Here is a 23,443-nt window from a genome sequence, read left to right as displayed (position 1 = left end):
AGGTTACTAGAGCGACAGATGTGTGTATCTGATTTTTTACAGGTCTGACAAGAGCCATGTTTTTAAATGCGTTGATGCTTGACCTTTAGCTGCATTGAACAACATGTAGTAGAAGATAATATTTACATTTGTTCGAATATGTTTCAGTACTGTGACTGGAAACAATAACTGTCATTTTGAAAATTTCACAGTTAACACGTGGATGATAAATAAGATTGTTACAGGACTGTCAGTTTTTTATGGGCACTGTTGCATTAGTCAAGTTTGGGACTGGTGACATCACCGTCACAAGTCGACCCACAGCTGGATATAACTTTTAATAATCGTTAAACTCAAGGTTTGTTCAGTTGTAACCTGATGTACACCAGAACACATCATTCCCTTTACTTCTTTTTATTATATAACAATGTGGCCATTATTGTGATTGTCGTTAAGATTGTGAATCATTACTCACTGTAACATGATGACCACAGGATGTTCAGCCAATCTGCTGTTGGCAATGTATTTGGGGACTTGCGGTTCATGGTCGGCACCTGTTAACACCTGGACTGCCAGGCCTCCCCAAAGAACTCTGGTTTTGGAGGGGATTAGGAAAGCCATGCTTGTTACCAGTTTCTCACTCACTCTTCCTTCTGATCCCAAATGTCCGCCACCACAATAATGCCCCTGTATTAGATTGTGGTTCCTCAGCTCTTTTATTCACAAAACCAGCATCCTCAGTAAAATAGTTCATCATTCCACAGGAAATCAGACTGACAACATCTGCAAGATTTTCTTAACATCAAATTTAGAATCAAATCATTGTGCAAGTGATTATGGAGAAAGGTAATTGATTGGTGAGTCTCATTCTCAGGTCATCAAATACTGACGCTTTGGGTTTGTGGCTCTCCAAACCAAACTGGCCAAACTGGTGGCTCACCAACCTAAAGTGTCTGTACTTAATAGCCTGGGAATGAGACTCAACAACCAGCTATCTTCCTCTAGAATTGTTGACACCAAGAAACGCCCTGAACGCAGCAAAAAAATGATAGGAAAATCCAACACATTGCTACATCAATAATTGTACTTTGTGAATGTTTGTTTCTGTGGTGACATTTCAAACACACCATTCAACACATTTTGGCTGAATGTACTACCCTGTGAGTACAAGTGCCTCTGGTTATATTACTCACTTAAGAGTGAGCAAGTCCAGAGAAACTGTGTAGCTGAATATATAGTGGTCTTTTTAGTGTATGAGCTTGAACATTGCCAGATGAAAAAAAAAATGGAACTACATTTTAGAAGATGTAAGTCAATTATCCCTAATGTGACATGATTCATTTTCATCTCTTAGCTTTGTGAGACGATGCAGCAAAACATTATAGTGCTATAGCAACCTTACCGTATATATTGTGTAATGTATACGTCCTGAACACTATTGACACCACCTTACCTTTAATTTTCACTCACACTTGTTCACTTGCTGCTAATGTATGTTGCTTTGGAAAGGCCTTCAGGGGCCATAAAAGACCATGCCCTCTTTTACTTCTGCTGTTTGGAGAGGATCACTGCCGCTGAGAAGGGAATGCTTTGGAGTGCCATTAGAGAAATGCCTCTTCACCCTATTGTCTGTTGTATAGTTCAATTTCCTGAGCACCTTCCCCGCCCCCAGCTCCTTTGTGAAAACACTAATAACAGTCTGCTTTCAGCAGTTTGGTGATAAAATGTTTTTCAAGTTAAGTACACACTAAAAAGTGAATCATTTATTTATAACCGAAAAGATACAATCAATCATACATTCAGACTCTTAAATCTCTCACAGTATGCCTGTAATGCAATGCAATGAGATAATACATTGACCGGAAAATGCTTTGAGCCACATGGATATGTATGAAATAACCTTGCATGGCTCACTTCCAGATCGAATGCTGTGTCGAATGTTGGAATACCCTGCAGCCAGTATGAGCTGATGCATGCCTCCTGCGAATGCTCGTTTTGAGTGTGGATGGTGCAGATGTGTGGGTGTCTTGCTGTCTCTCTCTCACCCTCTCCCTCTCTTTTTTCCCCATTTCAATTTCAGTGTTTTTTGTACTTGCTGTGGTTCAAGGACATTATGTAATGCTTATGAGAGCACCCCATCTGGAGAAGTGCCATTGAGACGCAGAGTTTGCCAAACTCTCTTTAGAGCTGAAAAACAGTTTACCTGTGAAAGACATTAGTAACTGAGGAAACTAAAGACAAAGGAGGAATTTGCAGAGCAGAAGGTAAACTCAGCTCTCAGGCATTAAGAATATTTGTAACTTGAACATTTTAGTGGACTTTTGGTGAGTGTTAATTTTTGAAGACATATTTAATTATAGTTGGTCTTTCATTAAATCTAAATGTAGTCTGAAAGTTCAGCCTCTCATGAGGATGTTAATAAGGATGAGGTATATCACTATATAGTGGGTACATTTGCTTTTTGAAGGCTTGCGGCACTTTGCTGCTTCAACAAGCCAGTCATTGTGTTCAGCTGGTTAATGAGTGACTGGCCAGGATTGGCTCTCTCGTAGACAGCCAGTCCAGTGAATACAGTGGAGATGCTAAGACCCCGAGATAAAAGGGATATGTGACACTGATGATGGAAGTGTGGCTCCACAATTCAGATTGCATTAGATACAATTTCATATGTATTTAGGGATGTCCCAAGCTGACCCCATGGAACGGTATTACAGCTGATCCCGGACATGTCAATGGAGCGCTATCGGCTCCAACCAAAAGCCCTTTGAAATCCAGTCCTTTCTTTATTTAACTTGTGTGTTTGTGTTGTCCACCTCAACCTGCTGGTGTTGGATTGCTCCTCTCTCCGAAATGACAACCCGGTTCTACACTTAGAGGTGGCATCAGTGATTGACTTTGACAAAATACACTTGATTACGCATTAAGGTCTCACGTCTTTGAGTTATTTTTTGTAATTTCTCATTCACTTGCCCAATTTTCTACTCAGATGGCAACGGGTCTGTTATTTATACTCTTTTAACAGCAAAGAACAGTTTACAAGCAATCAGTCAACAGCTTCTCAATTTTAGCCTGTGTGGACCACTGCAGGTTAAAATGACAAATGTCACTGGTGGCTGCTCATATCAGCCATCAGGGTGAGATGCATTTAGCTGATCGCATCACGTCAGTTTCAGGAGTCAAATTCTTCCAGTTGAACTTTCATTCATATCATATCAATAATTTCAGATGATTTTGTAGTTTTAACTAGGACCATATCGAAGAAGTAACACAGCCGAATTGAGAAGGCTGATATTTCAGTATGCCAGATACATATTTAGATTTGGGTTGATAGAAAAATTGGATTGAACGTGGAAGCAGAGTTCAAGACTTAATTGTGCTCATTACATATACTGGATAGCAGGAAAACAAGGTTAGATTGTTCATCTTCTCAAAGCTGTTTATCTTTCATGGGCAAGGCATCTAATTTTCATTTGAAGCCAGGAAGAAGGACTTCCGAGAACCGTACAATGTCTGAAAAAAATAACGACTGAACAAAAGCCTGTGCTGCTGGCTCAGCCTGAGACGATAGACTCGTTAGCTAGCTTATGTAGCTAGTAATTACTGCAGACTGCAACAGTGCAACTATCGTACCCTCAGATCTACCTGTTGCACCGGTTATACTACAACCACAACACGGAGGAATAGTCTTGGATTATGGACAGTATCTCATTAGGATAGTTTGTGGGAGTGGTGCTGTATATGCTGTACTGAAATCTTCGGAGAGGATCTCAAACAGTGCCATGCCATTAACCCCAGATACTACAGTAGACAAAATCTAATATAATACATACAATGGTTCACAAAAAAATAAAGTGAAATGAAGTGATTCACCTCCTCATTGTGCCAGTGTTACCCTTTTGACCTTGCTATGGTAACCACTGTCCTTAAAGATCTGGTTTCACACACACACACACACACACACACACACACACACACACACACACACACACACACACACACACACACACACATATATATACACACACACACACTTACACTCACTGAATCCTTTGTGACGCTGTTCTCACAGTCCACTGCTGTCACCATTTGAGATGCAGTGGTCCAGTGGAGCGCCCCAAAGCTTTAGGCTCACATGTCGCAGAATTAAAATGATGCTATTCCATCAATGAATAATGGTGAGCCAGCCTATACTGTATTGTTATCCTTTCTCACGAAAGAAGTTTTTGCTGAGTGGAAATGATGTGTGTTATGTACAGAGGCCATTTAGGAACACTTACTGCTTGTTAGAGGAGCAGAGACCATGTGTCCTGTGTTTGTCTATCTTAACTCGATCAGTGTTTGTCCTGACATAACTTAAAACCTGCAGTTGCTTTCATAACAGCATCCATCTGTGACTAATTGTGCAGTGGCTGCAGGTTCCCTTTTTTATTAAGCTGTCCTTGCAGCGTTGTTAGGGAAATGAGTCACGGTCGCCAAGGAAGTGAGATGGTGTGCAGTCGACTGAATGTCACAGGGTACGGTCGGCCTTCACTCAAGAGATCTCTTGGAGTACTGAAAACCTTTGCGCTTGCTTGACGTCAGAACTCTGTAAAAATGCATTAATATTTGGAGAAATGAGGAGAGAAACACACTGAGGAAAGTAGAAAGATGAAGAATGCAAAAAGAGTCGAGGGGATGGAATTGTACAACTTGCTGTCGGCTAATTTACAATAGTCTGAAACTTCTGAGCTTCAGAACTATGGCGTAATAGCCTATAGATTAATTGATAGTTGGATGTCAGTCGCTCGAAGATTGCTGACAGCTAACATTAATATTGACCAAAAAAGCTCTTTGTGTTCCTCTTTCAGATAAAGCCTGAAATGAAACCTTGTGATGCAAGAAAGTGTCTCTGTCGCAATGCAAGGTAGGCAGTGATGATCTGGAGGGTTAAGAACATTGATATTGTGGTTTTAGTGACTTAGGAAATCTCAGAGTCTAGGATTGATTGTGCCAAATATTTAAAGCTGCTCCTTCAAGTTGTTTCAAGTAACGCCTTTTGTGCCTTTTTCTTTAATTCCTCTGTTGCTTAATCTGAGCAACATGGCTGCATTTGGTTCGGCAGTAATGTTTTTTATCTCAGTCCTACAAGAATGTGTACTTATAAGGAGGTGCATAGAAACATTAACCTAATTAGATACAATCTAAAATTAACTGTATAGGAATTAAAGGATGAGTCTGGTGATATTCTGTATTTTTCTTGCTGACAAATCCTGTAAAAAGACCAAAACAGAAAGTGAATTGATTTTACGAACAACTTTTATCTGTATCCAAAGGCTGATGTTGTAGTGCTGGGTGGTATGCCGATTCACACGGAATACTGGTGTATATTTTCGTTATGATATGAATTTTTAATATACCGCCATACTGGTGTATTTGATTACACAACGTTCTGAATGCTACGCTGTGCCACGCGACACTGTTTCGGACCGGACCCTTTTCAGTGTTGCGCTCCTAAACAGGCATGGTGCGACTGCGAGGTGTGGTATGGGTAAACGGTAGTGCTCTGGTGTTACTTTATGATGAAGATGGTTAGGATAGACACTGCAGTTCATAAATTTATCCGCGGATGTCAAGATGAGCAACTAGAACGCCACTGAGATCTGGGAGATGCTAGCATTTCCTTGGTCTCTGTAGCCTGTAGCTGTCAGCTTGTCGTTGTAGTGGCAAGCTACTAACGGTCGCTACTTTCAAATTAAAAGCTCCCTGCTAGGAACCCAGTTCTAAACTCCAATGGGATGCAATGTAAAGCTCTTATTTTGAAGACAAATTCGACCTGCTTCCTATTAGCCATCTGTTGCTTGAGGCACCCTAACGCAAGGCACTCTACTGCACGCTTCTTTAATAGCGGGGGTTTAACATTGGCGTGTGTTTGACTGTGGAGGTGAGAATATGGGCCACGGGTCTATAATTAAGTAAATCTATCAAGTGTCGCCACATTTCTTCCAATGCATATGATGTACGTCACTGTTCACGCCGAACCTTGTGCTTCACGTCACATGTTTACGCCTACCCCAGTCGCGGCTTTTTGGGAAAGAAGGAATATTAAACCTCCCTTTTAGATAGACAGGGTGGCAGAGTGCAGCCTTTACTTGTAGCAAATGTGTTGCATTTTCTATCTAAAAGGGGCTAGTAATTCCTCTCTCAACCAGTAGAAAATGCTGTAACCTAACTGTGACTCTGTTCAACAGTGATGCTTTGCTGCACATTCCTCGGCCAGCAGTGGCAAAACATAAGGGTTGGCTTTTACAAAATGTGTAACTCTAGCTGCGCTCCATACTGTAAGACTGCCACAGACAAGGCCTCCATTGAGTCACTAAAAGTAGTGTGCCATTGGAGAAGGCAGAGGAAGAGGAAAGAGGTTCAACTAAAGCTGTTCACACAAGTTGGATGTCAGTCTTATGAAAAGGCAGCACACAAATGGTATGAGTGCTAATGAAGACGGTAAGGAGACAAGGATGCTATTAGTTAAATCCTCAGGCTCCATCCACTTCAGTCATCCATAGCTCCCCGGAGGCATTTGAGGTAATGAGATCCCTCTGTGCTCCTTCTGCGTCACTCCCACTGTCTGACCTCTCTGCTGCTGCACAGCTGTAATTGAAGGCTTAGCACAATGTGCCATGCCATGCAGCGCTTATAGCACATACAGTCAGCATTTCTTTTCGCTGTTACTTATTTTTTTGTGTTTTTTAGCACAGCTATTCGTGTAATTCATGTACATGTACACCAAGGAGTTGCTCCATCAACCTTGTGCTAAGGCAAAGTATAAGATATTCTTAAATGTTGAAACTCAAAGAGTTTGAAATGTTTTACTCATCTCTAAGGCAAAATGTATCTCATCGACCTACCTGTGTGGTCCAGCAGGCCTTTCTCAGTCCTCGTAGACCAGCTCCAGTTCCTGCTTTGATCAAGGCTAATGAGAGCAGTATTCTTAATGCGTAATACCTAACGTTCTGGTTTTTTGGCCTGAAAAGAAACAGACACTGTGATGTAACACTGCTAATCGCTTAGCCACTGTACCACCTATCACTTTTATACTGATGGCTCCTGTGCAAATCTGCTGGGCCCTTGTTGTTTAAGTGCCTGGCATATACCCAAGGGCAACTTATCAGTAGCTTTTTGAGGAATGGGAGGGTGTCGCCCAATGCCCTGTCACCTCACCCCACCTCACTCTTCTTGTAATAGCACTGTTGGTGGTGATCAGTCCTGAGCTTGACTCTTGTTGTTTGGCTCTGGCTGGATGGTGTAGTGCATGCAAGTATGCGTGAGGGTGTGTCGACAGGGTGTGTTTGACAACACGCATTGGTCCATATGTTTGAGGCAGAGCCAGACAGCTGTTAGCCAATGCAGACACGCTGACTCCTCCCTGCATGCACGCCCAATGTCAGAACATATTGTCATTAAAGGTACAAGGATGGATGAGGGCTTAAAACTCATACTCAAAGCCCAGAGTAGTAACATAGCTATCAGCGCTGTGTAAACACAGTGCTAATGACCATAGTCAGGCAAAGAAGGAGCAAGAAAAGTACATGACTAGTTACATTCACAGAGCCTCATGCTACTCCCCACAGATTCCCCCTCCTCTGTACACAGATATTTTAACTAACAATATGTGAAGTGCATCCTTCCCGGCTTCCCGTCCACAAAGTTCGCAAAGCTGTTGCCAAGAAAATTACTTGGAAAAAACTGCTGCACATGAGCAAGGAGCAAGTTCAAGCGAATAGATAGTGACCACAGAATCAAAGAATATGTTTATTGAATTTAAGTCTTAAGTCTATAGACTGTAGATAGACTGCACCTGAATACAAGTTTGTTTGAGTTTGAAATGAATTGAACCCCTCCATAACGATGGGGTTATGGATAAGGATGCCAAAAACCCAGAACAAAGTAGATGCACTACATTTAGCAGATATTGAACTCTTATTTTTGCACAAATATTAAATATTTTTCTTAATAATCGAGCCAAATTTATATTTTGGAAAAAGCCTCGATCTTGCATCCATAGTCTTCTGTGATGTTTCTGTCAAAGGTCAGATTTCAGTGACAAGTAAGTGCCTTCATGTGTCCACAGTATCATGTTGAAATGTTCCTTATGCTTCATGTCAAGCAATATAACTGCGACTGTATACTGTAATAAACTGGATCCTTTTAATGTTAATTAAGGCCATGTTTTGAACTTTCATTTCCGTTTCATATTTCTTATAGCTGAATGAGAGACTTTATATTAAGTGCCTTTCATAACATTTCCTGATGGGTTGTTATAATGCCCCATAATTCTTTGGTCAGTTTTTTTCTTTTATCCTTTTGAAATTTCCACTAGAAAACACTGAACCTCTGCTGTACATGCACCATGACTATGGCTCTGACCTGTCCTTGGATGTGCTGTTCAAATGCAAAGCAACATATTTCTAAGTACACCTAATGCAATGTGGTAATTTGGCGCTGTGAATTTTCAATTAGAAATCTAATCAGAATCTCAAATATGAATCTTTGTCATCTGGATCCTCTGGGGATTTAACTGGGATGTGTTGCTTTAGCTAAGAGAGGACTGATATGGCCTTGTGAGAGGCAAACATTAAATCCTGTTTTCAGCGCAAACCAGCTTTGATTTCCATAACATTTTGTCACTCTACTTGCAACCTGTCTGTTGGAGACCTTGAAAGACTGCAGGATGAGAGGAGAGAGCATGACATGTAGCGGGGAGTTGGAACACCATCATAGCTACATGATTTGATATATCCAAACACAAGAATTAAATATTGCTGGAGATGAAGTCACAGTCTGCGCATGGACTCACCCAGGGAATTTTAATCCCTTCAATCTAAAAGCTTTAGTCTAATGTCATACTAATGCACTGCTGTATTTGAGCATCAGATCGGCCGGTATGAGAGTTGCTGTTTTTGTGTTCCAGTAAAAGCTGTGTGGGAATTGAGGGTCTTATCGGACTCATGCAAGGGACCACTCTAGAATAGGCTACATCTTCAGTAGGTTGTACTGTATTTATTTGTCAGATCCATGTGTGATTACCAGCTTGCTGTACTTGGAAGTACTTACTTGACAGTGTGAAGAATTGAATGGGGCCGGTGGAGCAAATTAGGAAAGAAAATAGAAAAAAGGAGGAAAACTGAGCAATTAATATCTGAATTCTTTATTGACATGTTTGCAGAAGAAATAAGTGAGTATTTGGCATAATATTGCACCAGAGATAATTTCTTCCTCCGTGTTGTCTGTGAGGAAGCTGCAGGGGTAAAACATGTTCAACATTATTACTGTAGAAGTGTTATTGGAATTTTTCCATTGTGAAACAAAGGCACAACTTTTGTTGGAACAGTGATTATTATAAGGATCTCTTCACAGAGCCAACAGACCAAAAACTGAAAAAAAATCACACAAAAGTTATAGCTGTATGTTTCAAACATTACAAGTAACTTTAAATAGATGTTTTGAGAACATACTGGCTATGCAGGCAGAGTCAATTTATTGCAACATGGCCAAGAACAGTATCCAAATTAGAATTGCAAGCTGCAGTTTTTCAAATCTGTGACAAAACGGCATTGTAATGAAGCACTGTAGTGCGACAGAGATGCTCTGGCTTACAAATCTCTATCTCCAGATGTAAAAAAAAAAAAATGTTTTTGTTTTGCACAGACCCCAACAAATATGACATCATTGGGATTTTATTAGTTCTGAAAATATCTAAATATAGAATGTGCTAGACATAAAACATTGCTATTCATAGTCTTCAGTATGCCCAATGTAAAAAAACAAGCTACACAGCTTATGCACATACATTTTATCCAAAAGCTGATTGGTAACCTCCCATTTTTCTTGTGATATTGTATAACAGATATTACGTAATTCCATTTTCAGTGTGGTGTGTAATCACCGCTGTCAAGGCCCCATTAAATGTCATTTGCTTTTGATATGGAACAAGACCTCACCCTGCTATACAAACATTCATGAGCTAATATTGCAAATCTGAAATATGTTTAAATACAGGGACCATGTAGACACAATGGGGTTGTGACGGATTTGAAGTCATAAATGGTTCAACTGAACTTCGGAATCATTTTGATAAAGGCTTATTCTATATGCTTAACTCTCTCTGCATGTTTACAATAAGTAAATCAGCTACGAGTTAAAGATTCTGGAGATGAACCAAGGGATTTCACAGAGAAACAAGTTTGTCATTATGCCAGAGAAATCTCTTTCTTGTGTTCCCATTAAAGGGTTACATCTTTCAGTGAACATACCACAGGATGCAGATCAGACATCACAGCTGACAGTTGAGGGTGTGGTGATGATAAAGAGCGACACACACACACAAGAAGAGGAATTGGCTTGCAGGTCAAACTATTACAGCAGAGCAGGGATTTTCCAATAGCTAAAGCTTTGTTGCTGATTCCTGGTGTGGCCTCCATTGTCAGTGTTTCCCAAAGATAACAGAGAATGTGTTGTAATAAGGACGACCATCATGGAATATGATTCCCAGTAATGCCTGCTAATTGCATGTGGGGAATACTTAATCCTTGCTTCTGTAGCATCAAAGGCCCTCTCTTATCAGCACAAGGCTGACTTATAAATCTGTGTACTTATACACTGCACCACAAACCTCATTGATGTTCCATGTATTAGCTTGTGTTGCTAAATGGAATTTCATCCTCCATGCTGTTTATTAGTAAAGGTTAAACATTGCAGATATATAGGTGCATGTACAGTAGGAATCATGAACGCAGTTAAACAACTCTAGTTATGACATTTAGATTTTAGAAAACATGCACCAGATGGCCCTGTCAGCAACAAGGGCTTTATGATAGCCTGGAAAATTACCATCATCAGGCTGATCTGAAGCTGCCACCCGTTTCTGTTTCAGCAGCTCTGTGTGATATCCACGCTAGGTTTTGTTTAGCTGTGCAAACAGCGCTGTGCTGTGCTGCTTGCAGATGTTGAGGTTTCTGTTTGAATGGCAGTGGTGGTAGTAAGCTGACTGGCGGACTAAGGGGTAATTATGGTTTTCTTATTGTTGGTGGAAGGGGCCATGCGTATAGAGGGGCCCTACTGCCTTCACAGTTTCAGGATGGAGCGAGTCCAGTTATGAAACCCGAAATGTGGATGTGGCTGGCTACACCAGCTGGAAACAATGGTCTCTCTCACTGAGGCACATACTTTCCACCCTGGTTTTCTTCTCAAGTTTGTTTCCAAATTATGTATCTTTAGGAAAAAATATCAAACAATCAGAAATAAAACATTCCATGTAGCTCATCTGTCCATGTGCATTATACATATTTTATTTATGCTAAAGGTTATAACACCAACAGCAACACTGTGGAACTGAGCCAGAAAGTGACAGTAATATCCAACAAAATATATGGAGAACGTGTGACTCTTTATGGTCCATGAAGGTACCCTTAATTCAAAACTAAAAAAGGAGGATGTACACACTCTCACAGCAGCACATTAAGGGATCAGAGATCAACAATGTGTTCTGTTGGTTCAACATCAACAGTCACTGCAGTAAAATCCTTTTTTTAGTCAGGGTTGAATGTGTAGGAGAAGAGAGACTTCCCCTTGAAGCAGTTGTTACATCATTTTGCATTGCCTTTTGCCAACAGATCTTTTTTTTCATCTTTTTCTTTTTAATGAAGCCTCTCATGGCTGGAGAGATGGCCCTTGCATACATCTTGGCTGTCTATGCAGTACAAACATGTTTCCTGAAAGTTCGTGATACATGAACAGAGAAAACAGAGATAAAGTTCTGTGGTGTTTGGTTTTGGCTGGGCGTCTGTTTTGAAACAGGACACTGTATGGGCATCAGTGGGTAACAAACAATATTCTATTACATTTTTTGTTTTTCTCTCAGTATTTCTTAGCCCTCAGGAGCAATATAGCAGCTCATGAACTATCTCTCTTGCAGTTAAATGGTATGCCTGAATATGTTTGTGAAAACATTTCAGGTAAGAAATGGCCAAGTTTGTTCAAACCATGGTGAGACGCCCCTCACTCGAGACAGAAAGATGTAGTGGGGTGGCTCTTTCTGCAAAATAACAGTCTGTAGCTGATATAACAGCCCTTCGCTGGCAAAGAGGTGCGGAGCTCTGGACGCAGACAAAATTAAGAGGATTTTTACGTGTGCATTTGCATATAATATCAACATTGTAAAAACACAGAGCTGGTTGAAAGTTCAAAGTGTCCCTTTAACTGGTTTCGTTGAATAACACATTTTGTATGACTATACTGACATTATGCTAAGGTTGAGTTGGTGGACGGATATACAGCATTTTTTGTGTGTGTGAGTGCAGGTGTTTTCAAACTCAAACAGAATATGAGAAGGAAGTGATGTAGACTAATCTAATGACTGCTCTTTCCCTATTGGATTTGCCCCACAGCTGATATGTTTAGATCTAAATTCTCTGTTTGTTTAAATCAATAAACCCCTCTTTGGACTGCTGTTTGTGTCAAGCAGCAAAATTGATGGTTTCACTTGTGGCAGTGCGACTTGGCTCCAATTTGTGGAAGTAGATGTGAAACACTTGAGCAGTAATGGCCAGCTTCCGAGCATGTGGTGCTCTTGCTTGTACTTCCTTTATTTATTATAAGCAATGGCATTTGAAGCTTAAATCAGCACTGAGATAGCATCCTGTTAATATTGTTATCTTTCAGCAGCTCCTTTAGGTGAATGCAGCTAATTCAATACCAGTAGACAGTACTGGGAGGAGAGGAGGGGAGATGGGAAAAGTACAGGACCCCTAATCTAATCTGCCCCAAGCATTGCTGTGCATGCATCAGTCATCTGTTTATGAAAAGGCTCTGTTTATGAGCAAGTTTCTGCAGGATTATTTTGGTAGCCAACACCCCCCCAACCCAATTCTGACTGGGATAGAATTTGTCCCATGTACATACAGAAAATAACACTGGGCAGTTCCTGTTAATTAACTGATTATATTATGGCAAGTATTAATATTTGTTATATAAATAGCCAGAGCTGGTCAGTCTGGACATTTCAACGTCAGTTCCTCAGATAAATCGTTGAGCAACCATCTTTTAAATGTAACGTTCAGCGTGATTGTACATGTAAAAATGCCAAATTAATCATAAATTACAGAGTTAAATTAATTAAGTGGTGCCGACACAAAAAGTGAGCTGTCAAGGTACCCTGTTCTTCCTCAGATATAAAATCTCCGGATATAAACTGGGATGAATGCTTCTGTGGACATTTATTGGCTTGGTGATTTCGAGTCTAAACTATCTTCAGAATATTAATGTCTATTAATGATTAAATGAATTAGGCAAAGATAGAGCAAATGAACCAGCGTGTGGGTGAGTCGGCAGGAACCAGCATACATAGAGAACTGAAACTGAAATTAGCTATATTTAGCAAGTGTCTAATCCAAGTCTGTGTATATTTCTGTTGTTTTGCATCAAAGTTTGTATATCAGATTACACTGCACTGTCTTTTCTGTTATGGACAACCAGAGATTAACCTGTCCCATGAATGCCTTCAGTGTGAATTGAATGTTCTTTCAGTACATAGCCATCGGCTATATTTAAACAAGGGACCAAAAGGTTTATTTCAGTGTTGACTTGAATGCTTAAATGTTAGCAAGCCAGCTCTGCAGCTGATGCCTGTGAGTCTGGTTCCTATGGTCTAACTGACCTTTACCCACACCGTCTCTAACCCTGGATCTGTTGAGCATGGGCTGAGAAATGTGGAGCACTGTTTTCCCTTACGGAGGTCACTCTTTGTCCCTTTTTTGTCTAAGCTTATTGAATGCCAACACAAAGACGGCCGTAAAACCTGAGTGAATTGCTTAGGAAAGAGACTTGCCTGTTTGCTCACCCTGAAAAGGCTTTGAATTGGGTTTGGTGAAGGTCTGGACGAGATTTTTTTAGATTAGTTTATTACCTATGAGATAATAACATGGCATGAAGGAAATGGATTGACCATTCCCTGGTAACATTCAACCAAAGCATTCCCAGATTGAATGAGGATCTTTTCACGCTTCCTTCCTTGAAATTGAAATTTCATGTAAGCCTTCAATCATGCACAGATGGGAGGAAAATTCTAATTGCTTCATGATAAGTAATGACCCTTCGGGCTGAAAGTCAGCACTTTATCCTCATCGTTTCTATGAGCTGCTTACAAGACCTCTTCCAATTGCTTTGCTTCCTGTTTGGCATCTGGCATTGTCTGGTGGTTTTTAGGCGGCCCAGCAGATACCTGCTCCTGCTTTGTCTCTGGGGAGGCAAAACGTGTCACTCTGCTGCTCCACAGACTACTTGTGCAAGCTTGTTATCAAACCAGGGTCACCATATATTGATATAGTATGAACAGCAATTTTATTCAAATGATTAGTCACAAAATTAGCTTCTGTGTTGTGGTACAACAGTGCTTGTTAAGTTAGTTAAATGACAATGTATGAAAGCATAAAAAGAACCACATTTGATACAATTTTATTCAAAACAACAAATTGCTCAGGAATGCTGATGCATATAATCCCCCAGTATAAAGAGTATGCTTTCACAATTCATATAGTCACATTGTCGTTTTTCTGAAGCTGTCTACAAGCTTCCAGTCTTTGTTACACTTCGCCTCCTCTTTCTTTGACACAAGCACCTGTATGTTCCTGCGTCCCAGCAGCAAGCACGCAGTGACGTTAGTTGGTTTTTGTACGGCTGCAGTTCCAGGATTCGGTGACGCAAGATTTACAAGGCTGCTATGTGATTCCCCCAATTGGCAAGCTTTCATAGCAAAAGACCATGGCAGTCAATTCAGCACAGTTTCAGCCATTCATCAGCGCTTGCTGAGAGACTCAGCTCTATTGAAGCGTACATCCCTGTCTCCCTGTTCTCCCTGCTCAGCGCTACAACACAACCACAGGTCTGATGGTGCTGGCTTCTCTGCCATGGTAACTTTAGTGTTGGAGCATAAAAAGCACCATCAGGGCCAGGAGCTTTAACATCTGGTAAATGAGAGTTCTTGCAGTGTCAAATGGCTGTCAAAAGACAAAACAAACGTCCCTGAGTCATCTGATCTCAGTCATCGATTTAGAAACATTGTGTTAAACTTTTCACATCCTTTCGTTTTGTGGTTAGTGATGGAGGAAAAAATGTTGCAGGGCAGGTTTGAAACATGGTGTTGATCCATGGTTTGACTCCGGCTTGTTTCCTGGTCCTGTTCAGTCTTGTCACTTGCTGGTTGATTTGTGTGCTGGAGAGTTTCAAAGAAGCGATAAAAATGCAGACAATTGTTGATTGCAACACGCACGAGCAACTGGAAAAACACCTCTGACAGCAATCGCACTGAAAGAAACAGCTGATGGTTCCTTTTTACTTCATTTTACTTCCTCAAATAGTTTCTTCTAAATAAGGAGGTAGATTATCAGATTGAAAGGAGCAGCATCCCGTGGCTCTCCCTGTTGTGGTTTCAACTGCTTAATTTGCCGAAGCTAAACTGTCTAACTAAGTGTCTATCTGTCGACAAACATCCAGTCTTAGCATTTATTAAGTGATTTTTAGAAGATTTCAAAATATCTAGATGTATCATGTGCATCGTGATATAGCATAAATATATTGAGGCCATGTTGCCCAGGCTTAATGTGGATTAAATTGATTGTACATCCAGTAAACATTGATTCAGGGTTCCCTTCTTCCAGGTCAGCTGGTTCTTATTGATGCAAGAGGAGGACACAATCTCCCCACCAGCCGTACATGCTTTGTTTTACCTCCCTGCTCTCCCTCTTGCTTTTACTGCCCTCAGACTACTGCTGGTGTATTATGTGAGGTTGGGGAGAGCCGGCTGGATTCTGTTCTGTCCAGCACCAGCAGTGAAAGGGAAAGTTGAAAGTGGTTGTAAATTGCTAACGGGTCGGTCATGACACTGCTTACAGTGGAAAAGCATTTTGTCTCTGTTCAGTCACACACAATGCAACAGGTGTTTGTGTGTATGTCTTGTTCTTTTTCTCTTCAGTTTCCTTTTTTTTATGACACGTAGCATATGTTGCTGTTGCTATGTGAGGGTCAAACATGGAGCTGTGTCTTACACAAACTGCATACAGTGATATTAGGAACTGGAGGAAATGAGGTTTCTATTGACAAGTTCGTCTGCTGTTCCAAACGAATAAATGCTGCTCTTGATGGCCAGATAAGCACAGTTAAATGTAAATTATCCCCTCTAGTCTTTAACCCATACAATTTACAATCTAGTTTTTCAATAAGTAAGTTGCAGTAGGATTTATTTATCAGCATAATGCACCTCAGCTGCACTGCCCCTGCCTCTCCTGTCAGACTGTGGTGTCAGTGGACTGTATGCTCTAATTGTTGGTTCTGCTCCTAGTTCGGCTAAAGGGGCTCTAATTGTTTGAAGAGATGTTCACGGTGTGTTTTGACAGAGCCCTCCTCCAGAGCATCTTCTCATGGACTCTGTAATGTAAATATGACATGGTGCCTCACCCAGCAAGCATACGTTTTATTGGTCTAAGACAGAGGGAGAATAAAAAAACTCATATTACCTGTTTGGTTTTATGTTTACGATAGGGATGCCCAATATTGGACTTTGGCAGAGTTTTTCCAGCTCATTCTGACCAACATAATTAAACACAACATATTTTTCGACCTAATTGCAGAGAAACATCAAGTCTCTCCTGTAGTGAAATCAAAATATTATTATGCCTGCTCTTGGACCTCTCTTGATTGTTAATTTGGTTGGGGATAATAACGTGGTATGATCCTCTATAGAAGTTTGTTCTGTGACATTGCATTGTTTGATAAATGGCTCCAAATCAACTGCTCTCATTAGTAGTGCAGCCCATCATCAAGGCTGCTTTCTGCAAAAAGTCCTGGCCAAACTGAGCCACGAGTACAAAGAGACTGAGCTTTCTAGATTGTGGAAATTGTGGATTTCAGGTATGATTAAGCATGTGCTCATCGAGAGGTCCGGATATTTATGTCTCACTTTCACAATATTCCCAGGGAGTCACATGAGGATCCCAAAAACATTCTGCCTTTTTAGAGGGTCAGATTCCTTTAAGATTCATTCTTCCAAATGTCTTGTTCACATATGCATGTGAAAATATTGTAATATTATGGCAAAATACTGTTAATTGCAAAGTCTGCCACCAAACCTTTGTTAAAGTGTCTGTCTTTTTTGTCTCTTTTTCATGTGCCTCTGAAGGAGGGGAGCTGCAGACCTCACCAGCCGTTACTTCCTGAAACCTGGTGGGATCGCTGATGACCTTTGTTGCTGCCCTCATCAGCTCCTGTTTTCCTCCTGCTCTTCCTCCGTATCCCTCTCCTCCCCTTTCTTAAACTCCCCTCCCTTCCCCTCCCCCTCTGTGTCTCCCAGCCCTGGGCTTATTACTCAAACCCACTGAAGGGAGCAACACAGTAGCTGGCAAAGGATGAAGCGGGTCTGCCTGCCAACACCAGACAGAGGATAGGAGACACAAAAGGACTAGCGAAGGGGAGAGAATCAAGCGAAAGAGAGAGACAGAGAGGACGACTAGTGGAGAGAGCTACGACAGAGCTGTGAGAGAAGCAACAACATTCAAGATGCCACACCGAAGGAAAAACACAAGTTTCACTTGAGCATCATGAGTTAGTAATAAGATCCTAACAGATCTAGAACTGTGGACTTCTTCTTCAGAAACTTCTGGCCCCCACCCTCAAACACACAAAAGTTGTGGAGACACACACTCCTGCTCTCTGGGGCTCCTTGTTAACACCTGATATGCCTCTTTGAGAAGCGTGAGCCATGCCAGCCAAGGGGAAGTACCTGTTGAACGACCAGGAGCTGAAAAATGAGGCACTGTACAGCAAATTCTCTTGCATTAGCCAGTATCAGCCACTTGTGCTCCTGCTGGGCCTCTCCATGCTCGCTTGTGGAATCCTTCTCATCCTCTTCTTTGCCCTACATCTGGTGAGTCTTCTGTGGTGTTCGTGTTTTCCTGTACAGAAAATATGTGATGCTGTAACTCAACCTGCACATTAGACTGTTGATGTGGGTAACATTACCCCACTAATCAGCAGCCATTGAGGCAGTGAAATGATTAGCCGTCCATCAGTAGTTCTTGTGAACTCAAACACATTAATTATTTTCTGCAGACTTTAAACATCACGTACATTTTGTACAATTTGTTTTAAACAGGTGGTGTATAATCAGACTTTAGGTCCACCCTTCTGTAAACCAGTAATCAGGACGGGGTGACACTTTGTGTGCAGATTATTTTGATTATTGATTTAATAGCTTACATCATTTCTCAAGGAAAAATGTTGGACATTTGCTGATGTTTCTGGATCAACTGTTAGACTGTTGGTTGGAGAAAAATAGTTGATTTAGAAGGTGTCAAGAAATTATATTGAGCATTTTACACAATTGTTCAATTGTGAAAATAATTAGCAGATTAATCTATACATAAAATAATAGTTATTAGTACAAGTAATACTTAGTTGCAGCCTTAGTGTAGATGTTCATCATTTTTTTCAGTTTTCTTTGTATTTTTGTGTCTTTGCGAGGATGGGAGGAATGACACAAGGTGATAGTTGACAGTCAAGATGTTGACATTTGACAATGTTTTTGACTATTATTAGCACATAGTCACTTAAATATAACAGTATTACCTGGTTACAGCAAATTCACAATTCAAGTAAATTTACATGTGAGGCACCTTTGATACACGTTGACTCTAATGAACACTTCAATGGCTCGTAAGTTGTCAAACTAGAAAATCAGCACTGAAACTGTATAGTCTAAGATGTAAGGTGTTAAATGTTCTCCTGAAGCTTATAACATTGACAGTCTGTGTGTTCCACTTCCACATCGGTCCTGGTAAATAAGAACGCAGACCATATTCACATCAATCAGTGACTCCCTGTTTTCCTCTCTCGGGGTATTTTTTGTGTCTTTGACAGCTAATTGGTGAAATTATGTCAGATAAGCATTTTAAAGAGACCATTATGGTCAGATCTCTTATATAATGATCAGCTAAGATGCTTGAGATATGAACCAGAAGCCTGTCTCAAGTATTATTTTCAGCCATCGTTTATGTTATTGATGGTTTGTTCATTACAGACTGACTGATACTGGATTCTTGAGGGAAATACCAGTATTGATATTTAGTGAGTGTGGACAGACATGGTTGTAAACTGGAATTTCACTTGTGCACGGAGGCATACAAAATGCAAGGTGGTAATTCTTGTTTATAAAGTGAAGCATGCAGGATTTTACACAGTTAGACGATGTTTACGTTGTGAGAATAGGAAAATTATAGCTCCCATTTAAAAACTACAGAGCAACATCTCTTCATCCAAAAATGAAACATAAAACTCACCCGATGCTCTTTTCTAAAGTAATTGTTCTGTCTCTCTTCTTGTAACCTCTGCCACCTCCTTCTGTCCCAGCATGGTTAGAGATATGTCAGAGCTAGCCATAACTTGCCTCATCTGTGGAGATGTGATGTGTAGCCCGTGAATCTCTAAGGCTAAAGAGGAGGGGTGTTTGTTACAGGATGCTAAAAGGTGTGGTCATTAGCACAATAATAATTACATTTTGCTGAAGGAACTACGTCTTATCCACTACCCCACCACTGCCCAATGTCAGTTAGGAGTGGCTCCAGCCAGCCCAGGCCCTGAAAAGGATAAGTGGTTTCAGATAATGGATGGATGGATGGATCCTTACTTCCCTGCTCAGTCTCTCGTGGTTCCATATGGCCCGTTCACGCTGATCACACAGATCCAAATTGCTGAAGCTTTATTTCTAAGGTGGGATCTTCATGCGTGTTTAGCTGCTTCATACTCTTCTCTGCTTGCCTGTTAATTTACTTTCCACTCGATAGTGAAGATATGTTGGAATACATTAAGTATTGAGATGAATGCAAAAGCATCAGCATTAAGGAGCACTGTGTTGCCTCCTAACCAGGCGCCGCCCCTGGCTCAAACCATGCAGAGTATTTCCAGCATGTGTGAACAAGTCTGACATGTCCTGTTGTGTGCTGCATGTATGAACAAGCAAATGTGGACAATATCCTGATCTGATTCTCTGGATATTGTCTGGAGTTCATATGTAAAAGTGGCTTTATAAAGTGGCCACTGAGTGTACATAACACAGAAACCACTTGGGCTGTTAAGTGTAAGTAGTACATGAGTATTTTATTACCATATTGTATTGAAATAAGTGTGAAAATCAAGAATTGAGGTGCATCAAGATACATTGATAATTGCATCAGAGATTCTCTGCTGTCTAGCATTTGGCTGTTTCTCTGATGGTGCAGAGAGGATTCATTGAGTTGGATAGTGTATGGGGACTAATGTGGCACATTAGGACCGCAGCAGTAGCCTAATGTTCAGAGAAGCAGGATGTGGCTGGATGGTCAGGTCGAATCTCGAGCTTGGCTATGAAATGTGCCAAATGAAAAACTCCCTCCTCTCCCTCAACAACTACTTGAATAAAGCACTTAACTCCCCTTCACTACCAGTGCTGCTGCCCAGAAGTGTGAATGAGTGAGTGATTGTGTAACTGTTTGAATGTGAAGGAGGACATCTCTGAAATGGACACAAAAATAGAAAATGCAGTACTTTCCTTGAAAAGAAAAGATGTCAGGTTAGAAATGCATCTATCAAGCACCATCAGGCGCATGTTAAATAAAGCTAATGATGCTTCTCTGTCAGGAAATTGTCTTGCCTTTCTCGGCAGAGAGGTCAGAGGCCAGGTCGAGCCATAGAACAGTAGCCCTGGAGCTGGTAGTGCTTCAGTTTTGCTTAAAAATTCTTCAACAGAATGGATATGCCTGCTGACATGAAGACTTGAACACAAGTCTATTCACTGAGTTACAGCCTCCCTGCTAATTACCTACCCTGCTGCACGAATAATACACATCTTCTCTATAAGCTTTGTTTGAACACTGAATAGACAAAAAATGACTGAAAGGACTGAGGGAGAAAATGGTGGTTAAAACAATGTAAGCTGTCAGAGGGTAGAGAATGTAATCGCACTTCCGACAGTGACAGGAAAAGGCAGGTATTCATTGACTTCGTCTGATCGTCTACATGCTGTTGATTTTGGCATGATGGTAGGTAGCAGAGCAGTCAGTCAGGCTGGCATTTCATATAGTGAACTGACAGCCCCTGTCACCAGAGATTATATTACTTTCCCCTGCTGGAAAAACCATCTTAACCTTCCTTCAATTGTGTTGCTGCTGACTCTCTGACACACTCCTTTTCTCTTGTGTTTGTGCTGCTACATAAAGGTCTTTTACTCTCACACAGTCCTTTGGAAATGGCACCATCCCTCCTGTGTGTGTGTGTGAACATCGTGCAGTGTGTGCACTGACACACTGCACATTTTGTTTTCATTTAAGTTACTAGCTACTGGATTGTCAATTATGACATTAAATATGCAAAATTCCCTCACTCACTCACCCCCTCATCCATCCTTGAACATACCATCACTCACTCCTTCTGTTCCTCTTTCTACTGAGCTGTCCAACCACACACACAGTTGCCAGGGGTACGGAAGAGTTAAGGGAAAATGCTTGGATGGAGCTTGTATAATGCTGTTGTTAAATGAAAAGGAGGAGCAGGGTGCCTGTTAGAGGGTAGCTACCGGTGTCAAAAAGTCACTGTCAACTTATATAACTCCTCTGCAATCGACAGCGGATGAAGAGCAACGCTGAGAGTAAAACTGGCTGTGCCTGTATTCAGAGTGCCACTTGTGGCACCAGTGTCAGGCCCTGATTGGATGGAGAAGTGATATTAAACAGCCTGTTGTTTAGGTTCTTACAATTTTATCTGAATACACTGGGTCTTTATGTCTCTGAGAGCTGTGAGAGGATGTTTGTGGAGTTGATTAGTCATTTCACACGTTATTCATTTTTTATCCCCTGCAGCTTTCTAGCCCCGTCTCTGTTGTCAATAATTGCTTATAATCATGATGATCTGTTAGATGAGGCATTCTTTACTGTTGAGCTTCATGTTAGATAGTATAAAGTACAGCTTGTTTTTCCTATGAAAACAGTGTTTAAAGCAATCAGAAATGTGTCCTTGTGACGTTACTCCAGGATCAACACATTTTGGTGTAAAGGAAAAACAAACATACAGTACACAACACATGCAGTCAAACGAGTACATCTGAGTTCATGCGAGTGTTTATACCTCTGTGTCTTAATTGTAGCTCCTCCTTTTTCCACCTACAAAAAGGTTTTGTCAAGTCTCACAGCAACATAGGGAGTAGAAAGTGCTTCAGTTGAGATCTGGCCTTTTCCAATGCTGCCATGGTAACCAGAAAGCTCAACATACAATGCAGAGATGTCCTTCTCTGAGCAGAGATCTATTAACATTGACTTTGTGCATCTGTCTCACTCCTGAGCGCTCTTTTAACCCTGTGTTTTCTCTCGTGCTCTTTCCCCGACTTCAGCTCTCTCGCGCTTAAACAAAGAACGTCACATGCACACTTAGACAACAATAGTTGTTGTTTGCATTTACATTTACACAAATACACACACAGATATTCCCACAAACATAGACACACACGTGCAAACATGCCTCCTTTGTGTGCTCATGTGCACAAATGCACAGTCCTTGTCCCTCGTGCTTACTTCTCACTGTGCTTTAACTCAGTCAATGCAATGCTCTGGCTGGATAAGTGTGGCTTTCAGGAGCATCTTATATTCCTCTATTCCTCTAAGACCACAGATTTATCTTACAGAAACACAAGCATTAAACCACTGATTAAAAAGAGAGGCATAAGATGACAGCATATACACAGAGCGGTGAACAAAATAACATGCCTACCATACGTAGAAATACAATAGCCCTGTAGCACACCGATATGCACATGAGGCACATGATTTTTACTTTGTGTTTCGTTTTGAATTGTAAATGTGTTGATGAAAGGAGTAATTTGAAAATTAACTAACATTATCAACAGTACGTGAAGAAACAACAGTGTTGATTATGTATTCTGTGGCAGGGTGTTTTGTAAAGTTAGCATGCTAACCAGCTAGCCCCAGCCAGTCCTATTTTATAGTACTTGGTTCCAGCAAGAGGTGATGCCCTCATAATGTCAGCTGACAGATGTATGCCAGCTGACAGCATCCTAAAATAAAATAAAAATAGAAAAATAAACTGGTACAATTGTTAAGAGATGAAATACTCTTACTTCTGTTTTCTTTACTAAACAGAAAAATACAGTTGCACCTTCTGAATCAACCTTTCTCTCTTATCGAACCAAGACAAGCTTAATTGCCTTGTTAACTCATTGTAAAACATATTTCATCCATACACGACATAAACTAATAAGACGCACCAATAGTCTTGATTTGTCTTCACCTCTGGTTTGGTCAAAATAAATCCTCATTCACTGAGTAAGATATGAACATATTTTGGCTCTACATGCCGTTTTCACCAGCTGCTGTTGCTTCTCTACCGCTGCACAGCT

The 23,443-nt window shown here is 40.9% G+C and overlaps 1 protein-coding gene and 1 long non-coding RNA gene across 5 annotated transcripts in view; one reads left to right on the top strand and one right to left on the bottom strand.

Moving 5' to 3' along the window:
• Positions 1–23,443, top strand: part of adcy7 (adenylate cyclase 7) — a 51,985-nt gene that overhangs the window by 6,421 nt on the left and 22,121 nt on the right. For 2 of the 4 annotated variants that reach the window (XM_037096813.1, XM_037096815.1), the window contains exon 1: positions 17,765–17,929. In XM_037096813.1, coding sequence (XP_036952708.1) covers positions 17,765–17,929 — 165 coding nt within the window. Of the gene's footprint in view, positions 1–4,826; positions 4,883–17,185; positions 17,930–23,443 lie in introns of those variants that run through there. The other 2 variants (XM_037096814.1, XM_037096812.1) reach the window with 2 other exon arrangements.
• Positions 17,826–22,276, bottom strand: LOC119018823. Its single transcript, XR_005074869.1, has 3 exons — positions 22,159–22,276; positions 19,341–19,490; positions 17,826–17,957 (listed from the first exon to the last, which is right to left on the bottom strand). It is a non-coding gene; the product is annotated as an uncharacterized LOC119018823 (long non-coding RNA).

Source organism: Acanthopagrus latus, chromosome 4 (assembly GCF_904848185.1).
Source record: "Acanthopagrus latus isolate v.2019 chromosome 4, fAcaLat1.1, whole genome shotgun sequence".
Taxonomy (NCBI): domain Eukaryota; kingdom Metazoa; phylum Chordata; class Actinopteri; order Spariformes; family Sparidae; genus Acanthopagrus; species Acanthopagrus latus.
Note: the sequence above shows the minus strand (reverse complement) of the source record. Positions and strands in the feature narration are given on the sequence as shown.